Below are 23,538 nucleotides of genomic sequence, written 5' to 3' on the forward strand. Positions count from 1 at the left end.
ATCAAACATTTCCAAAAACAGCGTTAATTGATTATGGCGTAGAAAAAGGCGCGGTATTCAAAATTGGTGACAATTAGCCAAAAAAACTAAACGGTCCGACACAGATCATTTCATTATTATTCATATTCTCAAATGTCGTTACGATTGATTAAGTTTTGAAGGAGGAAACAGTTGAGAGCGGAACCTCGATTTTAAAGAGTTTTTTCGCAATATCTTATAACAGTTCTTAACGGACAATTGTTTTTCGATAAATCTAGTTAATAATACTAAGGTCCGCTCTGACAACTAAATTCCAAGATTAGGCACTAGTTTTACGAAAGCGACTGCCATCTGACCTTCCAACCCGAAGGGTAACTAGACCTTATTGGAAATAATAATTATATATTATTATAAATAATATATTAAACTAAAATTCATAAATTGAAAGGGGAGCTGCTTTTCATTTTAGCATTTTCGCTACTGTAGCGTCTTCCATTCCGGTTTCTGGTGACGGTATTTAATATACTGGCTGACTTCATCACAGTCCGGCGTGGTCCGGCGGCACCACTCTGCCGAACTGCTCACAGGGCATTGTTAACTAGTTACTATTACTACTAATATCTGGGCAACCGAGCTTCGCTCGGTTCTGTTTCGTATCCTTGACATGTGTCGCCATCTAGTTCAAAAATGAATAGTACCTACATCGAGCGAAAGAATTCTCAGCCTTAACAACACAACTACTCCACACGAGATGGCGCGCATTTCGCCACAAAAACTCAAATAGTGTATTTTCTATTCGTTTTAGCCTTGACCTGTGTCGCCATCTAGTGTTTGCAATAAATAGTACTTACATCGACCGAAAGAATTCTGTCTTAACAGTACAACTACTGCACACGAGATGGCGCGCGAAGGAAAACGCATGAAAACTCGAAAATTCGCGTTTTCCGGGACCTAAGGATAAGTTAGACCGATTTTTCACCCCAAAAACCCCCACATAACAAATTTCTGCGAAATCGTTAGAGCGGTTTCCGAGATCGTCAGTGTAAATAAATATATATATAAATAAATAAATAAATAAATAAATAAATATACAAGAATTGCTCGTTTAAAAGTATAAGATAAGATTAGCAGGTTAAGGGGATAGTACATAACATGCTGACCTCATCATAGTCCGGCGTGCGGACGACGTTCGGCGGCGCTTTGGTCACCACTCTGCCGAACGCCTCACGGGGCACTGAAGGGTACTGGTACCGGAACCTGCAACAAACATTAGCTATTAGATATAGCCCCCATCCTGGCTACTATAGCCAGCCAATATGACACACCTATAGCGCATTTTGAGTGTGTCATGACCGCCACTAGGTGAGTGTTTTATTGCTGTAATGTGTACTTATTGCTGTATTGTTGTGTTGTCTACTTTATGTTTAATGTTATACTAACAATTAGCTTTAAAATATTCAATAATGTATAAGTACTAACCATTAGGGCCATTTGTGGTCTGTGTGAAATATACATATATTATGGTTAAATAATTATAACATTTTTATTATAAAAACAGTCCAAAACCATTGAAAAATGTTTGTCGCAGAAAAACAAATGACTCTGAACTCCTGTTTGAAATCAAGTTTCGATTCTGCTTTCCGCAGAAGATCTGTACAAGCTATTTATACAAATTGCGAGAAGGCTAAATTTGGCCGAAGGGACTATTCTAATATAACTACGGATTCGGAGCACCCGCGAGTAAACAGTGTCTCATTGAGACTGGGATTCTTTTTTTAAATTATATTTTTAGCATCTCAACTCAGTCGTTAGTAATTCTGCTACGATGTTTTGGGTTCGAATCCTAGTCAGAACATTTTATTTGTGTGGATGATGGTATTCTTTAGTTCCAGAGTTATGGACACTTTCTGTATAAATATTTACCGTAATTTAACGGTTATGTACAGTTACACGGCGATGTTTATAGTTACTCGCCCAGCGGTGAGCTATCAATATCACAGTGTCTCTTTTATTTGCACGGGAATGCTCATCTTTTGTTCGTTTTTATAGCCGACAGCTCATAGATTACTAGCTCGTGGTAGGACCAGTGCCTTAACGGGATTCGAACCCAGGACCGCCGTTTAGCAGGCAGGTTCACTAACCACTGGTCCAGAGCGGTCGTTATAAGTCATGGAGACAAGCCAGTTTGAGGCACGGTGAAGGATTATTAGCTTCCACCATTCATCATTATTCAGTGCATAGTGTTTGCAAAAATACAGTTATGTAGATATATTTTAATGATAAAGTAGGTGAGTAAATGATAAAAAAATGCTCCTTTGAGACCAAAGATATCAAAACACGACCCGTTTTAGGTCATTTACGTCACGATAAAATTGCTATCGCTTGACATCAAAGACTCGCTTATTGTAAGTAAAAATAAGATGTGTAAAGTCTGAGAACTTGAGCAAATATAAAAAGAATTTGTACTTTCGTACGATTTAAAAAGTTACATACATTAGTAAGGCCGTATCTTCTTGGCCCTAATATTTTTTAATGAGTTTTTGGGTCAAACAATTTTCTTGGTACCTATTAAGTATTTATTGACATACTTTTTTATTGTTTTTAAGCTTTTTTTATACTACGTCAGTGGCAAACAAGCATACGGTCCGCCTGATGGAAAGCGGCAACCGTCACCTAATGACGCCGTAGATCCTTCCGTCACCAGCGCACCGCACCCTCGTTGAGCTCTGGCAGCCTTACTCACCGGCAAGAACACAACACTATGATTAAGGTCTAGAGGTTAGTGCTATTTAGCTGTGGTCTTCTGTAAGGCGGAGGTACTTCCCCAGTTGGGCTCTGCTCTAGATTCGAGCGAGATGATATCCGCTGTGCTGTGCCCTAACCACATAAAGCAGAATATCATTCGCTATGCCCTTCCTAACGTCATTGTTTTTAACCCCCGACGCAAAAACGACGGGGTGTTATAAGTTAGACGTGTCTGTCTGTCTGTTTGTCTGTCTGTCTGTGTGTATATCTGTCTGCGGCATCGTAGCTCCCGAACGGATGAACCGATTTAGATTTAGTTTTTTTTTTGTCTGAAAGCTGAGTTAGTCGGGAGTGTTCTTAGCCATCTTTCATGAAAATCGGTCTACTATGTCGCTGTCGGGGATTTTTTCAAAATTTTAATTTTGTGGTTAGGTTAGTTAAACTTGGTTCACACGTTATCATACACATTATTTTTTACATTCTAAAGTAAGTTTGTTTATCTGTCTGTACACCTTTTTGGTGTGGTCTTGTGTGGTTAGAGCGCACTACGAGCCTTCGGGAATGTCATAGATAGATAGATATATAGATAATCATTTATTCATCACACAAGGTAATAGGTACATTTAAAATATACATTGTGTACAAAATATCTATACTACTAACAAGTGTGACATCTCGAACCACTCTCTTCGCTCTTGGTTCAACTATAGAATCCTTTCACTTGCTCGTTTTTCAATTCCACACTCGTCGTTAAAATACAACTTTGCCCCCTAGTATAACAATAGTTATTTGTTATACAAGGGGGCAAAGTTGTATTTTAACGACGAGTGTGGAATTGAAAAACGAGCAAGTGAAAGGATTCTATAGTTGAACCACGAGCGAAGCGAGTAACACAAAACTTTTCCCCTCACTATAGCGAGGAAACTACAACGCAAAAATGCGTTTATCTCTGCTTCCAGTAGTTCCACAGGTGGTAAATCATCTTTATTACTAGATTCACCTGCTTTTATCAATTTTAAAGCAGTTAATTTGACTTTATTCAAGGTCAAATTACTTTACCCACTAGTGGATAAAATGCGTTTTTACCCGCTGGTATTAAAGGACAAAACACGTGTTTCCGAGCTAGTGAGGGGAAATAGTTATTTGTTATACAAGGGGGCGCAAAAAATGCGTTTATCACTGCTTCCAGTAGTTCCACAGGTGGTAAATCATCTTTATTACTAGATTCACCTACTTTTATCAATTTTAAAGCAGTTAATTTGACTTTATTCAAGGTCAAATTACTTTACCCACTAGTGGATAAAATGCGTTTTTACCCGCTGGTATTAAAGAACAAAACACGTGTTTCCGAGCTAGTGAGGGGAAAATAACTATTAAAATGATTCGGTTTTCTCATGTTACACCGTGGTGTATAGTGTATAATACCTATTACAATCTATTTATAATGGAAACACATCGGAACACGTTCACATCACACACATTGATCCGGACCGAGTTACAATTTCCCGATAATGGGATATACAGTTCCACGAAATAGAGTTACCTCGATAGCGTACGTAAATTACTTTTCTGATGAGGTATTGCAAAATACAGGATCTTTAAGGGAATTCATACTAATATTATAAATGGGAAAGTGTGTGTAACTGTTTGTTTGTCCGCCTTTCACGGCAAAACGGAGCGACTAATTGTTGAAGTGGAGATAGTTGAAGGGATGGAGAGTGACATAGGCTACTTTTTGTCTCTTTCTAACGCGAGCGAAGCTGCGGGCAAAAGCTAGTTTACTTATATCGGGAATATGAAATATATGACTATTGTCAGGAGGGCGCTGTTATTTCGATGTATGGGGTGACAGTGCAGTATAGTATGAAGACAAATAGTTCTTATGGGATTCCGCAACATGGCGCGTAGTCATATATTTTTGGTCAGGCTTTAGTAAAGACGCGAGACGTCACAAAAATTTGCTGGGTTCTTTTTTTTTTATGAGGAACAGGTAAACCATTTGACCACAATCTCACCTGATGGAAAGTGCCGATGCAGTCTAGGATGAAGCATGTTTACCCAAAAAATGTCTATTCACTCTTGATTTAAAAAGATCCAAATTATAGTGGGTTGAAAATAGACATGCAGGAAGTGAGTTCCACTCCTTAGCCGTTCGCATGATAAAGCTGGATTCGGGCACACCTCGGACACTGGCGATCAAATATATTGAAAGAGGCGCATTCCTAGCACACAGTCTTAGATCGTGTAGGAGAACGCGTACTATGCTTGTATGAGTGAAATATGACAGGTCGACTGTTCGCGTTTTTGACAGGCGGTAACTGTGTGGTAACCGAGGGGTGGGCGGCACTTTCAGCGGGGAGCGGGAGTGGCCATACTGTACGATAGTAGGTACTTTTCATTATATTGTGGTACGGGGTTAAGAAATTAGTTTGATTTAAATGATTGTGCGATTTAAATCGAGTGAAATACCCCACGGCTGTTACGAATATGTGGTGGGCAGCAGAGTGCCCCATTAAATCTATATAAACAAATAATCAATGTAAAGCCCGAGGCATGAGTAAAGTGCATCCATTATTGAAATCCAATTAAATAACGTGGCCGATAGCGTCAGGATACGTAGCCAAATGGACAAATGCTCACCATAATATCGTTTTCCCCTCACTAGCTCGGAAACACGTGTTTTGTCCTTTAATACCAGCGGGTAAAAACGCATTTTATCCACTAGTGGGTAAAGTAATTTGACCTTTAATAAAGTCAAATTAACTGCTTTAAAATTGATAAAAGTAGGTGAATCTAGTAATAAGGATGATTTACCACCTGGGGAACTACTGGAAGCAGTGATAAACGCATTTTTTTGCGTTGTAGTTTCCTCGCTGTAGTGAGGGGAAAAGTTTTGTGTTACACTCGGGTGCAAATGTATTTTACTTCTCGTGTGTTAAAAAACTCGCAAGTTCAAGATTCTATTCTTGAACCACTCGCTTCGCTCGGGGTTCAACTATAGAATCCTTACACTTGCTCGTTTTTCAATTCCACACTCGGCGTTAAAATACAACTTTGCCCCCTTGTATAACAAATAGCTATATCGTAGCTATAGTCTGTATCTTTAGGTATTTAAATATATGTAAACAAAATCTACCCTCAAAAGGCACCTTATGCCAGTTGAGGGTAACATGAAAACAAACACGATCAAATAAGAGGGACAATAAAGACAAGTCGCTCAGTGACAGATCCGCTTGGTTTTTGTATTTGGTGCGTTACTTAACCGACAAATGTTGTAACTACCCGAAATGTAAGAATTATTTTTTACGTTCTTTTAAATAGGTACCTAATAGTACAGAGTATAGCTGTCTCTATCTCTCTTCCGTGTTCGCGCGACAGAACCAGACTACGTTTCGATCGATGTCACAGAATATATAATAGTCGGTGTCTAGCGTCAATGATTGTCATTTCGTCTTAGGTCGGCAGGCCCCGTAGCCGCAACGTGCATTTCTGCAACGCGAAACGCCGCAGAAATGTAGTCTGGCTCTGTCGCGCCAATACGCAAGAGCGATAGAGATAGATAGCTACGAAAGAGATATTACCGTGAGCGTTGCGTGAGCGTTTGTGCATTCGGCTACGCACACTGGTTGCTGATTGGTCGTTAATGCATGGGAGGCTGATAGTGTTTTAACAATAACTGTATGGTTTTCATGCTATATTGATAAGTACGGACTTTGCATATGAAACCATGAGCGATGACATTATCTAATTATACGCAAATACATATATACCGTATTTTTATTATTATTACAGTATTACGATTTTATTACAAACACCTCTAAAGCGATTTTATTCTGCCAAGGTGAGTTCATAAAAAAACATGATTAGTAAAAACCCAATATCATTGGTATGGTCATAGCCATTTGCCTAATAGAATGAGAGACGATCGGGCTGTCAAGAAGATCGCAATAGTCATCAATCAGCTGCAAAATTAACAACCAACTGGGCTGGGGAAGTACTTCCGCCTTACAGAAGACCGCAGCCAAATAGCACTAGACCCTACTCATAGTGTTGTGTTCCTGCCGGTTAATAAGGCTGCCAGAGCTCAACGAGGGTGCGGTGTGCTGGTGACGGAAGGATCTACGGAACTAATTTGTTCCGTCTATTGTCTTTTGAGTCGTCGGCAACCCGAACCCTCCTTGGAACTTGTACATTATTTTTTGCTGTGTACTTAACACAGCAAAAGGGAGTGTACAAGCCTCTAATGGGTTGGCAACGCGCATGTGACACTCCTTGACTTGCAGGCGTTCATAGGTTACGGTGACAGCTTTTCATCAGGCGGACCATATGCTTGTTTGCCACCGATGTAATATTAAAAAAAAGTGCGTGCCGAATTTATCAATGAATTCAGTCATAATTTCTCCATGCACTTTGGCAGCTGATGTACAATGTACATGTAGGAATAGTATTTTTTGTTCTGTGACAGTGCCACTGAAGCCGTAAAAGCCTGTTGAATGTGAACCCTACAGAAGATAGAAGATAGGACAATGTGGCACCTCTCTAAGGGCAACTGTTCCGCCCGATGGAAATGCATCGATGCAATCTCCAAGGCGCACAATGACGTCATTACACCCACACACTTCGGTTAGAGTCCCGTTTCAGACAATCGCGGCTTTGTTGTAGGTTTAGATCTCTTGACGAGTTTGTAATTTATTTATTTATTTAATCTTTATTGTACACAAAGAAATAAAAACTTATAGTACAAAGGGCGGACTTAATGACAGACAACATTCTCTACCAGTCAACCTTTAGGCAAAGCAGAGATATTGTGGGTGGTGATACTACTAAAACTTTACATATGTAGGTACATAAGAAATCACATAATAAATACAATACAATATCATGTAATGTTATAGATCAACAAGGAAGCTCAGGAATATACATAACGCGTTAGGGTCTCCCCAAACTTCTCGACGCGGAATCGGCGTTCGCCGACCAAAAATCGCTCGTTCGTTAATATAAAGCAGCAGTAAGTGCGTTTTCATATTATCCGATCCGAAATCGGAAGTCTCAAGGATTTCAAAGGAAAAAATCAAAGATGGCGGCGTAAATATATGGGATATCGGTCCGACATCCAATATCGGATCGGATAATGTGAAAATGCAATAAAGCTAACGCTTTTTAAAGCATAACATTCTACACGTGCAATCTGTGGGTCAATTTTACGCAATGGGCATACAGCGCACTGCGTGTGCAATATAATAACGCGTTTAGGGACTTTAGGGTGTTGTTTGGGCGGCCGCGGTACTGTAGTGCGTCAACTATGCTTGCTGAGGCGCGCACTGATGGTTTTGACGCAATAGTTAGAAAAAGGTGCGCGTCACTGCTCAGTCGTCTCCGTGACAGCCCAAACAGTATTCTAAGTGTGCTGGCGCAGCGCTGGGACTCGCCTTTGTTTGCAAGGTGGGTCCGGCTGCACGCGCCGTCAATCTCCACTCCACGTCGTTATTAAATTTATTTATATATATAGTTTATAGGTATTAAGTTACTTTTAAAACATGGTTTTTAAAAAATCGAAATAAATATATTGATTGATTGATTGATTGAATATGAACATGCATGTGTATTACGGTATTACGGATGCGTTCAGCGATGACAACTCGTAAGCATCTTAATACTCTTAATTCATACTAACGAGAGATTTATGGTCGGCTAGATTGGATTTGGGGAAGTTAGTTGGGCGTCGATAGGTTTGGGGAAACCCTTAAAAATCTATGTATTATTTTTATGTTATCTGAATCAAAACTAATTAACAAAGTAATACTAGTGAGGAAAGGAGGAAAATCGAAACGATAAATTAAAACACGGAAGAGATTTTAAATAAATACGAGTTACGAATTACCTTTTCTCATGTGTATCGTACAATGTTTTATATACGGGTCAAACAGATTTTAATGTATGGGTAATTGGTTATATCTCTCTTGTGGACATTACAAAAGTTAAGAAAATCTAGTGCTAATTTTTAGACGACATTCTAATGACGGGAAACATTTTTTTAGTTCTTGACACTCAAATAGGAAAAACGGGATACGAATGTACCAGAGTCGTTAACTTTTATAATATTGTCCACAGAAGTGACGTTTTTACTAAATCTTTTTGACCCATACAGTACATAATATATGACGCTTTGAAGTTTCAATCTGATAAGTCATGTAGGTATTACTTTGCGAAGAAATGCAGAAGAAAACACCATTATTATGTAGGCACTGTAAAAAAAAATGGGATGGGATGGAAAGGGAAAATTATTATAGGAAATAGTAAAAGCTGTCCACTAAATCCAGGAAAACAGATATCCAAAATATAGACAAATGAACAAAATCAACCTGCACCAGCGGGACAAATCGCGGCTGGGGGGAAATGTACTTAACTAGTCCATTTTTTTCATTAAATAGAGAGTCCACCGGTTATATACGGTAGGCGTGTTCAGTGCATACATGTAGAACTCAACATCATAGTGTAGAAAAAAATGGATTAGTTACAATTACAATTGCCCCCAGTCGAGATTTGTCCCGCTGTACCTTACTTAAGTAGAGCGAAATATACAGGCTGCTTTTGTCCGTTTGACCCTATGACGAAAAACAATTTTCCCCTCACTAGCTCGGAAACACGTGTTTTGTACTTTAAGACGATACGGTAGGGGTCAATTCTCCATACAAACGCTCTCGACTATTTCCTCCCTGGTTTTTGAAGATAGAGCAATGATTTTTTCAACACAGATTGTTATTATTTTTATCTGTGTCGGACCGTTTTGATTTTTTTTGATATTCTGCTTTTTAAAGATTCTAGAGCCAATCAAAAAATTCCAAAAACGGCCTATTTCATTGTTGCGCAAAGAAAGGTGTGCTACTCAAGATGGTAACAATTAACCAAACGGTCCGACAGAGATTATTTCATTGTTATTCAGATTCTCAAATTTCGTTCCGATTGATTAAGTTTTGAAGGAGGAAACAGTCGAGAGCGGAACCTCGATTTTAAAGATTTTTTTGAAATATCTTTTGACTGAGTTGTTCATAATGGGCAATTTTTTTTCGATGTCACTTGTACTAAAATTCCCAAGTTGAAAGGGGGGCTCCTTTCCATTTTAGCATTTTCGCTACCGTATCCTCTTAATACCAGCGGGTAAAAACGCATTTTATCCACTAGTAGGTAAAGTAATTTGACCTTGAATGTAGCCAAATTTTCTGCTTTAAAAGTGATAGAAGTGGGTTTTACCACCTGTGGAACTACTGGAAGCACTTGACAAACGCGTTTTTTGCGTTGTGCTTTCTTAGGGGAAAAGTTTTGTGTTAAGTACACACGGGTGCAAATGTATTTTTCTCCTCACTAGCTCGGAAACACGTGTTTTGTCCTTTAATACCAGCGGGTAAAAACGCATTTTATCCACTAGCGGGTAAAGTAATTTGACCTTGAATAAAGTCGAATTGACTGCTTTAAAATTGATAAAAGTAGGTGAATCTAGTAATAAAGATGATTGACCACCTGTGGAACTACTGGAAGCAGTGATAAACGCATTTTTAGCGGGTAAAGTAATTTGCGTTCGAATTAACTTTCCTCGCTATATTGAGGGGAAAAGTTTTGTGTTACACTCGGGTGAAAATGTATTTTACTTCTCGTGTGTTAAAAAACTTGCAAGTTCAGGATTCTATAGAATCCTTTCACTTGCTCGTTTTTCAATTCCACACTCGGCGTTAAAATACAACTTTGCACCCTTGTATAACAAATAACTATTTCATGGACGTCACTGATCGTTGGCATTTTAATTTATCGCTCGTATATAAAGCGTCGATGATTGATATGCACATTCACGCGTTATTGTCGAAATGTAATAAAAGCATAACGAATAGGGTGGCTGCTAAAATAAATTTAATATTGCATAGATGTAATATACAAACAATTACACTTGCATTAGCCTATATACACTGTTTTTACAACAGACATAAAGCACATGTTTTAAATATTATATAACATTAATATAATATAAAAGTAATTTCGTAGCACAATTTCCTTCCATCACAGAGAAAATTTTCCGTGCGACATGCTTTCTCATCGAACAGTGGCCCGTTTCTCGAAAGGTATACAAGCCTTGTATTACAAGTGTGTTTCCATGATAACCCACACGATTTGACAGTTCGCGCACTTGTAATACAAGGGTTGTACTGTACGGTTGGCGGAATAACAATAAAATACGGAGCTCGATTACATGTGTTTATTGTTCAAACTCAACTTACAGACTACTCAATACATGGATGATACATGACATATATATCTATAGATACACATACACCACACGCCCCCTCTTCATTAAAAAAAAAATACATAATAGAGAGTGTGTTTTTTTTTTTTTAGGAAACATATGGCTTAGTCCTATTTTTGTGCAATATATTTTGCTTATTTTTATTATCTAAAATGATTACATTTGGTTGTATATCCTTAACTACCTTATATGGGCCTAAATATAAAGGGTCCAATTTATTGGCGCGAGCTTCATTTTTTACCAAAATTAAATCGCCTTCTGCATATTTTACAGTGTTTACATCAGTGTCGTATCTGTATTTTCTTACCTCTTTACTTTTACAAAGATTTGTCTTAGCATCTAATTGCGACTTTTGAATCCTATATTTTAATTCGCATGGGTAATCGTTATGGTTATATAATGGGTCTAAAGTATCTGTTAGATGTGTCGGTATACTACATAATTTGCCAAAAACAAGTTCAAATGGGCTATATTTAGTTTCACTGTGTACAGTGGTATTGAAAGCAAAAGACCAATAAGGTAACCATGTACTCCAATTTTGGGGCGCGTTGTTTGTTTGAATACGTAAAAAGGAAATTAGATTTTTATGACTATTTTCTAACGCACCTATAGTTTGATGATGATAAGCGGTTGAGGTTAAGTGTGTAATTTTTAAGAGTTTGCACACTTCTTGCATGGTAGCTGAAATAAATTCCGTCCCTCGATCGGTAACGATCTCACTAGGTATGCCGTAGCGTAGAATGAAGTTGTTTACAAATGCAGTAGCAACCGCCACCGTTTCTTTAGTTGTTAGGGGATAGGCTTCGACATACTTTGTGAGGTCGCATTGTAATGTTAATATATAATTATAACCATTGTCATCCTTAATTAACGGGCCAACTAAATCTAAAAATATTCTACTAAAAGCTGACTTACCTGTGTCAGTTATTGACATTGGTTCTCGTATATACTTACTGTGTTTCTGTCTCTGACATGAATCGCACTTTTTCACGAAATTTATGACATCTTTTTCCATGCCGTTCCAGAAATACAGTCTTTTAATATTGTTTAACATTCGCCTAATGCCAGCATGGCCACTAGTTGGCAGCATGTGGTAGTCATTTAGTATGACACGGATTGTGTCTGTATCGGTAATCCTTTTTATTCCTCTTAAAATATGTAACCGTGGGCCGGTCCACGTTGGTAATTTATTAATGGCACGCGTTAACTCTTCTACTTTTTCTTTATTATTGTCATTCTTTATAACATACAAGTTATTTACATTTATATTTGTACAAAACAAACTCAACGCCCTCGCAAAGGCAGCTCGTGCGCAATACGATCGGGATGATGGTTTGACGTAAATTATAGACTTCGTTTCCAAAAATGCGAAGTCTTCGCTCTCTTTTGTGACATAATGTTGCAAATTATTGATATCTTTGTCATGTAGATTTAGCAAGAGTTCTGTGTAATTATTTGGTACTTTTAACATGTCTACCACTCGGGGTTGGGGTGTTATAACTACTTGACTGTCAGGAGATTTATTTTGTGGTTGTAACATATTTTCATGTTTCCTTCGTTGAGCCCTAGTTAGAACTGCTATGATGTTTTCATGCATTGCTTTTAATTCGTCACTACTGATTCTTATACGAGATAATGCATCGGCTGCGACATTGTTTGTCCCTTTGACATATTCGACGTCAAAATCGTACTCTTCCAGTACTAAACGGAATTTCATTTGGCGACTATTTGGATTAGACATATTAAATAAATATATTAGTGGTTTGTGATCTGTTTCGATTTTAAATTTCTTACCATACAGGTATGGTCTAAAGTATTTTATTGACCAGACAATCGCCAAAAGTTCTTTATCTATAGTAGAGTAGTTGATTTCCGCTTTATTCAGAGTGCGACTGGCATAAGCTACGGGTCTATTATCGCCGTTACTCAGAATCGCACCCAACGCATAACCACTAGCATCAGTTTTCAAAATAAATGTGTTATTTTCGTCAAAGTTTGGGTATTGAAGTATGGGTGGATTTGCTAATTTTTTTTTTATTTCATTAAAGGCTGCATTGCAGTCATTTGTCCAAACAAATGGTACATTTTTCCGGCATAGTTTTGTTAATGGTAAAGTAATTTCTGCAAAAGAGGGTATGAATTTTCTGTAGTAGTTTGCGAATGCAACAAATCTACGAACGTCATCTATATTTTCTGGAGTTGAATAGTTATCAATAGCTTTTGTTTTTTCTGGATCAGGTTTGACACCGTCTGATGACACTATATGCCCTAAATATAATAATTCTTTCTTTAAAAAGTTGCATTTATTAGGATTTAATTTTAGATTAACTTGCCTAAGTCGAGATAATATGTCTATAAGATTTTTATTGTGGGTTTGTAGGTTTCGGCCGTAACAAATTAGGTCATCAAGGTACACAAGACATTTTTCATGATGCAAACCCGCCATTGCAATTGTCATGGCCCTGGAAAAACAATTAGGGCTTGTTTTCAGACCTTGGGGTAATCTAGTTAGCTGGTAATGCCCTGAGTGTGTAGTGAATGCTGTTAGTTTTCTACTATTTGGATCTAAATTTAATTGATAATAACCTTGGCTTAGGTCAAGATGTGAGAAATACATCGCTCCTGAAAGCGAGTCTAAAATGTCCGTTATATTAGGAAGCGGAAATTTGTCATCAACGATCTGATTGTTTAGTTTTCTAAAATCTATAACTAATCGCCATTTTTTTACGTCAGAGTTAGATTTTTTTGGAACTAGGAGAACTGGGCTAGACCACTCACTATTGGATGGTTCGATAATGTCGTCTGCCAACATTTCTTTAATTTTTTTATCTATTTCATCCCTATGAATTTGTGGCAACCGATAGGGTTTCACATAAACAGGAACGGAGTCTGGTTTCAGTGTAATATTAGGTTGATAAATGTTTGTGGTCGACAACTTATCTCCTGGTAAATGGAATACGTCAGAGTATTTTGCGCAAATATTTTGTATTGAGCGTCTTTCCTCTGTATTTAAATGAGACAAATTTAAAAACGACAGCATTTTTCGAACACGTTCACTGTCTATATTGTCGCATTTTTCAAAGTTACAAATATTGTAGTTGTTTAAAGTAGTCAATTCCGGATTTAAGTTCGTTAAGGTCACGCCATCTTCCCGGGTGTTAAGTATTTGTATGGGAATTTTCCCATTAATAGGCGGACTAATACTTCCTGCAATGAAAATCCCTTTACCTATTTGTTTCGGAGTTACTATACAATCTTCTTCGAAATTTGTCCTTATAAATATTATTTTTTCGCATCGCGGCGGTATGAATAAGTTATCATTGTCATCCGGTTGTCTTGTACATATTGGTAACGTAATAATCTTATTTAAGTCATGGTTAAATAATGAGAACATATCGTCGTAATAATCTATGAAGCAATAATATTTTTAAAAAAATCTCTACCTATCAATGCATTCGTCCAACACGGCCAATCTTTTATGACATGAAACTTGTGTTCAAATTCCGCACCATTTATAATGAAGCTAATGTAAACATATCCTTCGGTATCGAGACGTCCCCCGAGGCCATTTACGGGAATGCTACTTTTAGTAATCGGAATGCTAAGCTCAATTACAGTTTCAAGGCTTATAGCGCATAATGATGAGCCCGTATCTAATAGCCAAGAACATGTTACGTCATTGACGGGTAATTCTATGTAGTCACTACTATCACATGAAAATATGTTATGCACGAAAAAACTCTGATTCATTTTCCTGTGTTGCCGGATTATTTGTAGTCTCGCTTGAATTGGGTAAATTTTGGTTTTCAATGTAATTTACACTCGGGCGGTTGTAGTTGTAATTACCTCGATACATGCTACGCGAGTAACGATTACCCCGGTGCATGTGTCCTCGATAGAGCGGGCGCCCGCGGCTGCCCGTACTATAAGTCGCAGTCGAATCATTTCGAGTTGCGTGTGAGTAGGCGTGTTGACCCCTACTACTTTGGTTGTACCATGTGTTCCTGCCTCGGCCTGTAAATGGACGGGTGTTATACTCACCTGAGGGTCTTCCTCGGGATCCCGTAAACATCTCCTCTTGCGACTGCTGCTCCCTTGAAGAAAGTTCTTCGTCTTTAGCAGCTCTTATGACGTCCTTTAAGGATTTGTAGTCACGCGCTGTTAATATAATGCTTAAGTTACGTGATCTCAGGCCGTCAGTGAAATTTCTAATTGCTAATTTTTCATTAATCGGTTTTAACACGTCGAATGCTTTTTTGTCACCGTCGGCCTGCGATATCGTTAAGTCTACGAAAAGTTTTTCTAATCTTTTACCATACTCATCGATAGTGCTAGTGCCTTGTTTTTCTTGAATTAGTTGAGCGTGAAGCGCGGTAGGGGATTTTTTTGTTAATAAATGCAATTTTAGGTCGTCTATCAGGTTTTTACAGGACGTATAAGAAGATGATAGGCGTAATTTTGCGCTTTCTGTCAACCTAGTTTTTAAAATAAATTTTATTAAATTCGGTTGACTGTCCGAGTCAATCATGTCACTGTACAATTCTATGGCGTCAATCAATTTCTTGACGCTGTCTTCATCGCTCGTTATTTCAGGCAATAAAGACACCGCCGTTTTAAGGTTAAACTTTTCCATGGTGTTTTTGCTTTCAATGCCCTCTTGTAACTGTACGTACAAGTTTTCTATTCGAATACAAATTTCTTTAATAGGAATTATGTCACTACCCTTAATAAGATTTTTTGATATATCTGCATCTAATGTCTCTGAACACTTTAGGTATTGTGTATACAATTGAGTAGCTTTTAACAAGGTATTTTGCAACACATTAGGAGTTCTTTTAATTTTTGCTAATTTTTGTGTATTGTCTTTAAGTTTTTTTAAACTGTCGAAGACACTAGAAAGTTCTTCCACCATTACATACTATAACTAGGACACATTGCACTATGTAGCACACTGTTTTTTTTTCTTACGTGAATTTAACACTCACTATTACGACACCGTTGTTTAACACTGCTCCTGCATTTCCTCCTGCACTAGACGTCGTCGTCTGCTGGCCGCTTATCCCTTCTAAACGATCTTCTGAACATGACGTGATGGTTGATTTCTCGTTGAATCCACTTCGTGTGGCACTTATGGTACATTTTATATATTCCGTAAAGTAACGTCAGCAAAACAATGAATTATATAATGGCTTGGATGATGTTGGTGGTGGAGGCATGAAATTTCAATTGTTGCAAGTCGACATTGTTGCTGCCCCCTGCTGCAGTTTGAGCGATTATCACTTCTTCTTTTTTCTCAGTGGAAGTTGAAGAACCCATTTGGAATTTTCGTTGCACTGGTGTTATTAGACACTAAAACTTTTCCTGCTAACGGTTGGACTGCGATTATGCAAATTATCGGCTGGAATACTGTCTGTTCTAGTAAGGCCGCAAACAGTCTCGGTTTCGAATCACTCGCGACGCACATATTTGGTCTGATCACTGACTTATTAGGCAAACACGCGCGGCGCGTGGCGACTGGCCAAGGGTCGCCATGTACGGTTGGCGGAATAACAATAAAATACGGAGCTCGATTACATGTGTTTATTGTTCAAACTCAACTTACAGACTACTCAATACATGGATGATACATGACATATATATCTATAGATACACATACACCACAGTACCTTTCGAGAAGCGGGCCCCAGTGCGCGCTGTGATTGCAATATGCAGGTTTGCCATGTTACGCCGTGTCTTGCGTGGGCGACGGTCGCGCGACCGTCGCCATCGCATCGTCTACTTCCATATCGATAAGGTTTGATTTCGTATGCGTCGCATCGCCGTCGCGCGACCATCGCGCGACCGTCGCCCACGCAAGCCACGGCGTTACACGATTAATCATTAAAAACGACAGGAATGAAAACAAGTAAAATTGAGCGATCGAATTTTAAATCGGCGTCACTGAAACATCTCTCGCTGAAACCTCCCTCCTAGGTTAAGTGGGGCTCTCGAAGCCTCCCGGTCTTGGTCTGCTTAGGGCCACCCAGGGAGCGGCTGTGCCGGGTCTCGGTATAGTATATATAATAGCCTCCCTACTATATAATTGTTTGAATAAAGAATTTTCTGTTGCTGTCAACTGATCTCTAGGAGCCCAAGTCACAGGCATCGCCTAGTTTGGGATCCACTCGTATACATGATGCCTGGAAAATTGTATTAATAATTGTCAGTAAACTATTTTTATTTATTTATTTTAAAACCACAATGTACATAATACATGCTGTAAACAAGTTTCATTAAAGCTTAAACTCTCAAAAGCTACCAGCTTTATGCAGGTACTATGCACTAAATACCAAAATGCACTTCAAAAGGCAGCGCTTCACAATCGCATTAAACCCGGTGCATTCACTGCAATCTACAGAGTGCACAATGACTTCATTATTGCTGTGTAGTCAGATTCGACTTTGTATAATCAGCTTTATGCATTTGAGAGGTCCAAATGATATGTCCAAATAAATTAGTAATAGTTTTGCTTTTGTCAAATCACGTAAAAAGGATCACATTTTTAACACTTTCGAAACCGGGCTCTACGCGGCGCTACGACATTTTCGCTACATACGGGTTTCCCCATGTAATCGGCTACGCTTCTACGAGCGGTGTGCCCGACGGTCGGGTTCTTGGTAGCGAAAGTGTTACCTACGTGTGAAAGTAAATGTATAAAACAATAAATAAAATGTAAGTACCCAAGTATCTCTTCTATTGTGTTATTTTTATACCTGTTTATTTACTTATTTAAATAAAAAAAACTGTAACCTAACTTTGTTTCTTGGTTTTTCATGACCTCTTTTATCCTCTTATTTATTTATAAGTTAAGAACTAACTTGCAGCGGTTTCCCCTTATAAAAGACTTATTGTTGTAACAACAATGGCATTCAAGCTGCGCTGAACCGCGCACTTGATAAATGAAACAATTGAATTTACTGCAATACCGAGTTTCACCGGCCCGGCCTAGCGGCGATCGGACGGCAGTCTGACTCTGTCGCGCCACTACCTACAGAAGAGCGAGAGGAAGCTATTAGCTACGATACGGTTCACTATTGTCTTGCAGAAACTTTTTTCGCATATATTTGATTCGTAAATAGTTCTTGGCAGAAGTCACATTTGGCAGAAACACCTTACGCAGAATATGCTTTGGCATAAATCATTTCGCAAATTTTTATAATACCAAATGGTATATTGGCATAATGTTAATGAGCATAATAGTCTTCTAGTCGAATAGTACTTTCGCAGATAATATCTGTGCATAATATTTAGGCGGCATAGTTGTCCTTCTCCTTTCAATTTGGTTTGTGATAGCGAGTCCGACGGATTGGGGATGCAAGATACCTAACACTCTTCTTCGCTTCGCTCGTCGTCGTACCTAACGGTGGCGCTGTGACAGATATTTGCTTTTTAGCGCATCGTAACTGATATCGTGTCCGAATCTTGCTCTCCCATTGACCTAATAGTATCTTGCTCAGTTGGCAGAGCGTTGGATGATTATTTAATTACAGTACATAAACGTTTCTGCTAATTAATATTTAATTACAGCACATAAAATTATGCTAAATCAAATTCGACTAAAGTAATGTTCTGAAGAACAATATCCTGCCAAGTATGTCGTATGCGTGGTAGCAAAAATGCCAACTATTTTTTCAGCAAAATTAACATTTGACCAAAAGTGTTTCTGCGAAACATGTTACGCGAAGTGTGTTTCTGACCAAAATTATTCTGCCGGATGAGGGTAACCCGCTACGATACGCTTTCGAAGCGTATAAGCGTTATGATGTGGACTAACTACCCAGCCGGCCTAGCCGACATGACAATCGTGGACGCTAGACGCAGCCTGGCTCTGTTGCGCCATGCAATACCACAGTATAATAATTAGTACTATCGAATGGCCACTCCCGCTCCCCGCTGAAAGTGCTGCTCACCCGCTCTTGGTTACCTTACAGTTAACGGCTTGTGGCTTAAAGCCAGCAGATATTTAAAATTGGGTAATGGACTGTACTAAATATGAAGTAAAAAAGTAATGCTGTACTACCGCATATGGAGCTAGTGGGCTTACCTGATGCAGCGACGGTTGCGGCGGCAGAGGCCTCTGCTATTTCTGGTTGCACGGATATAATTATTAGTATTTGACTGTTTTTGCTTTCTCTCGTATTTTCACTTGATGACACTGACTTGACTTGTAGTAGTTGACAAGACATGTAATTTTGATTGACAGGCCAGTAGCCGCACTAAATCCAATGAGGTAGTACAGCGGCATAAATAAAAAGGTTGTATACTAAACACGGCTGTCAAATACGCGACCAGTCGACCTGTCATATATCACTCATTGAAGCATGGTACGCCTTCACCTACACGAGCTTAGACTGTGTGCGTAGGAACGCGCCTCTTTCATATATTTGATCGCGTGTGCCAATACGGAAGAGCGATAGGGTAACGATATTATCGTAAGCGTTTGTACATTTGGCTACGTACTCTGAAGTTTTATATTTCGCTTTTGGCCGGTAAGAGATAACGCCGTGTCTTGCGTGGGCGAAGGTCGCGCGACCGTCGCCGTCGCGTCTCATACTTCCATATCGATAAGGTTTGATTTCGTATGCGTCGCATCGCCGTCGCGCGACCATCGCGCGACCGTCGCCCACGCAAGCCACGGCGTAACAAATAGTGAGGTAAAAGCTTTTCCGCCGAAATTGGGGGATCTACACGGTTGTGTGCATGTGAAAATATTGGGGATTATTTCGGTTTTGCCTCTTTGTTTTTGTATTTGGTATGTGTGTGTTTATCCATAAATGTGTGTTGATATTATAAATGGGAAAGTGTGTGTGTCTGTTTGTTCGTCTTTCATGGTGAGTCGACGTGATTTTTTAAGTGAAAATAAGAGTTGAAGGGACGGAGAGTGACATAGGCTACTTTTTGTCTCTTTCTAACCCCCCACTTCCCTAAAATAGGGGATGTTCGTATGGAGCATTCCGCATTTTTTGCATTTAACGGGAGCGAAGCTGCGGGGAAAAGCTAGTAGAAAATATTGTCAATTTGTGACCTACCCAATCGCAGTTAGTTTGACATAAAATAATTCTTTATATAAGAGGAGACCTCTAGTCCGGACGCCACGTCAAATCATCACAGGTTGATTGATTATCCTAAAGGACACTACTTATACGATAAAAGCATGTTTACACGATTTCCGTGTGCCAAAAAGGTTGCCAGTTGCCCTACAGCTTTTGTGTGATATGAAATATAACATCGAATGTTACTCACTGTTTTTCTCTATTGACAAACTCAAAAGAATGTTACGACATTGAAATTTGTCCAGGTGTTTAGAACACTAAAATCTAAATGGATTGGAATTTAGATGAATAGTTTGTAAATTTATAGAATAGAATAGAAAATATTTATTTGGTATAGAGATACACAATAAAAACAAATAATTAATAACTAGTACATATGTAGTGCGAAAAGGGTTTATTTGTCATGCTCGTTCTTATTTGTCATGCTAGTTCAGTCAATGTCATTACATCTTGTACTGAGACTGATTGAAATAGCATGACACGTCCGTAAGTTTCCGTAACAATACGAAAGCAAATCTTTAGTGCGTTTTCACATTACCCGATCCGGTATCACATGTCGGAAGAATTTCAAAGACAAAAATCAAAGATGGCGGCTTAAATGTATGGGATACCCGTCCTACATCCGATATCGGATCGGATAATGTGAAAACACACTTACGCACTTCATATATACACCAAATAGGATGCCATTCAGCGTACACCGTTGCTTATAGACACGGCACTGGTTTTCAGGGCACCCAGAAAATTAATAATTAAATCATTTAGATAATCAGAACGTAAAAACACTTATACAGAAAAATTATCTCATTTGTGGTTATTATAAATATACGATATACTCGTATTAAATGTACTTCAATTTTAATTTCGACATCAACCCGTTGCAGTAATATCGTTTTTACCAAAAGTAAAAGAAGCAGTAAATGCAACATTGTCCCAAACTTATTCAATATTTGGGTGGCATTTGTAAATATTAAATACAAATGCAGTCATGCAGAAACTGCAAACATGTTCATTTCGTGCGCTTTCAACTTTAAATTACTTTTGTGGTTTCCATACAAAATGCTGTGAAATTTTCCCGTTTTCAATTTAGCGCTTTCGGAAAACTTTCTGTCGGAATAGTTGTGTATTTACTAGGAGTGAAAAGTGGAGTGAAGGTACTTTATATTTCGCAATTGTTACTGCTATGGCTTAGTGGAAAGTGATTCTGCCTGGTATGCCTATGGTCATGGAAAACTCAGGAAATTTATTTTGCGTGATGCACAGATAATTGTTCCAGAGTATATTTTCTATATACTCGTACTATATCGCTAGTGGATAAAGTAATTTGACCTTGAATATAGCCAAATTTTCTGCTTTAAAATTGGTAAAAGTGGGTGAATCTAGTGATGAAGATGATTTACCACCAGTTGAACTACTAGAAGCTATATTGAGGGGAAAAGTTTTATGTTACATACGGGTGCAGATGTATTTTACTTGTCGTGTGTTGAAAAACTCGCCAAGTTCAAATAACTACTATAGTATTATACAAGAGATCTAAATTTAGAATGACCATGTCAATAGACTTCGCTGGCTAAAATTACGTTGAATTCCTCCCGGGGTTTAAAATACCGGATCCAGAGGAAGGCCGAATGGGACGTGGATAGACTTAATTAGGAACAACCTTGAGTCCCTGCGATGTTCTGACGCTGGGACGTTTAAGGCGCAAGTGTAACGCTAAATGAGTTAAGCAGGTTATAAAACCCCGTAGCTGAATGACATTTCTGCGACGCCAAACTCCGCAGAAATGCAGTCTGGCTCTGTCGCGCCAATACGCAAGAGCGATTGAGCCCAGCAGTTTAAATGTATTAGAACCATATGGTTTCTGAACTCAATGATGTATCAACCAACAGGTGGATTAAGATGTCAATTGGGTAGACACATTTTTTGTAAACACCATCCTTATTTTATAAACAAAAGAGACTTACCTCGGCGCTGCCCTGTGCAGAGCGGTGTATGCGGGCCACTCGTACAGTTAACCAATTGGCACCCTAGGCCACTGTAGAATTGTATCATAATGACGTTATTAATCAGATTGTAAGAAATGTCTTACCGCTTGTTATTTTGACAAGGTTGTAGGGTTTCAATTGATTGACTGTACATGAGTGGGTCGTGGTACGAATTGACTTCGTTTATGATTTCCCTAGCAATGTGTGAGTGTGTAAACAAGAGGGATAGGCACTCACCTCGGCGCTGCCCTGGGCAGAGCGGTGTAAGCCGGCCACTCGTTGTACATGAGTGGGTCGCGGTACGAATTGACTTCGTTCATAATCTCTGGCGCCCTCGCTTGCCGCTTCGAAAATCTGTGGGCAAAAAATATTTACTTAATATTTTTTTCGATAAGTCAGAGACAGACATTTCAATGGACTGTGGTCTGTGTCACAGGCCATCAATTTTAACTTAGGGTTTCCCCAAACCTAAATATATATAGCTGACCAAAAATCACTCATTAGTATGAAGACCCATAGGCACTGGTCCCACCGCAAGCTAGTAAACTATGAGCTATCGGCTATAAAAACGAACAAAAGATATTAATCACTCCCGCGTAAATAAAAGAGACACGGCGATGTTTATAGTTACTCGCCCAGCGGTGAGCTATCAATGTCGCCGTGTCTCTTTTATTTGCATGGGAGTGATTATCTTTTGTTCGTTTTAATAATTTTCATCCTACAGATCGGAAACCGTGCAATTTACTACCAAATTTTCAGCATGACATCCTTTGAACTTACACTATACGTAAACGTTTCCTCGAAAGCTTCAAAATATTACCGTTTAACACGGCACGTATGTGGTATGCATCGGCATAGTTGACGCGCCGCCAGTGCAAAATACCTCACATGCCGCCTCACCTGACGGCCTAGCCGAAGTGACAAACTTTGACGCTGCGTGGCAATCGAAATCACTGGATATACGTATAGGAACGAAACGTAAGGTGATGGCGTGAAACGGAACGTTGTATGAAGCCTGGCGTCCACTAGGCTCGCCGAGTCAAGCCTCGCTTTCTGGATCTCTTATGAGACTGCGTCCATCAAGGTGGAATCGAATCGCGTCTAGTCGAATTCAAAATGCATGACGTTTACTGTGCAAAGGTTATACAGTGGCCTAGGATTCAAATTGGTTGACAGTACTTGAAGCTCGGCGAAAGAATCTCGGAGTGAGCCGCCCCTGTCGAAACGCAGTCTGCGTGCGTAACCCGAATGCACAAACGCTCACGATAATATCTCTTCCGTAGCTATCTATCTCTATCGCTCTTGCGTATTAGCGCGACAGAGCCAGATTACCTTTCTGCGGCGTTTCGATTTCGTTTCGCGTCGCAGAAATGCCGCTACGGGGCCAGGCTCTGTCGTGCCGCTACAGAAGAGCGAAGAGAGCTTGTTTCGAAGCTTAAGCGAT

General features: G+C 39.1%; 1 protein-coding gene across 1 annotated transcript in view; it reads right to left on the minus strand.

Moving 5' to 3' along the window:
- LOC125237502 overlaps positions 1-23,538 on the minus strand; it is a 234,480-nt gene that overhangs the window by 46,694 nt on the left and 164,248 nt on the right. The window contains exons 3-4 of the mRNA XM_048144622.1: positions 22,332-22,448; positions 1,140-1,236 (exon numbers count right to left, since the gene is read on the minus strand). Of these exons, the coding sequence (XP_048000579.1) occupies positions 1,140-1,236; positions 22,332-22,448 (214 nt within the window). The remainder of the gene's footprint in view (positions 1-1,139; positions 1,237-22,331; positions 22,449-23,538) is intronic.

Source organism: Leguminivora glycinivorella, chromosome 21, assembly GCF_023078275.1.
Source record: "Leguminivora glycinivorella isolate SPB_JAAS2020 chromosome 21, LegGlyc_1.1, whole genome shotgun sequence".
NCBI classification, from domain to species: domain Eukaryota; kingdom Metazoa; phylum Arthropoda; class Insecta; order Lepidoptera; family Tortricidae; genus Leguminivora; species Leguminivora glycinivorella.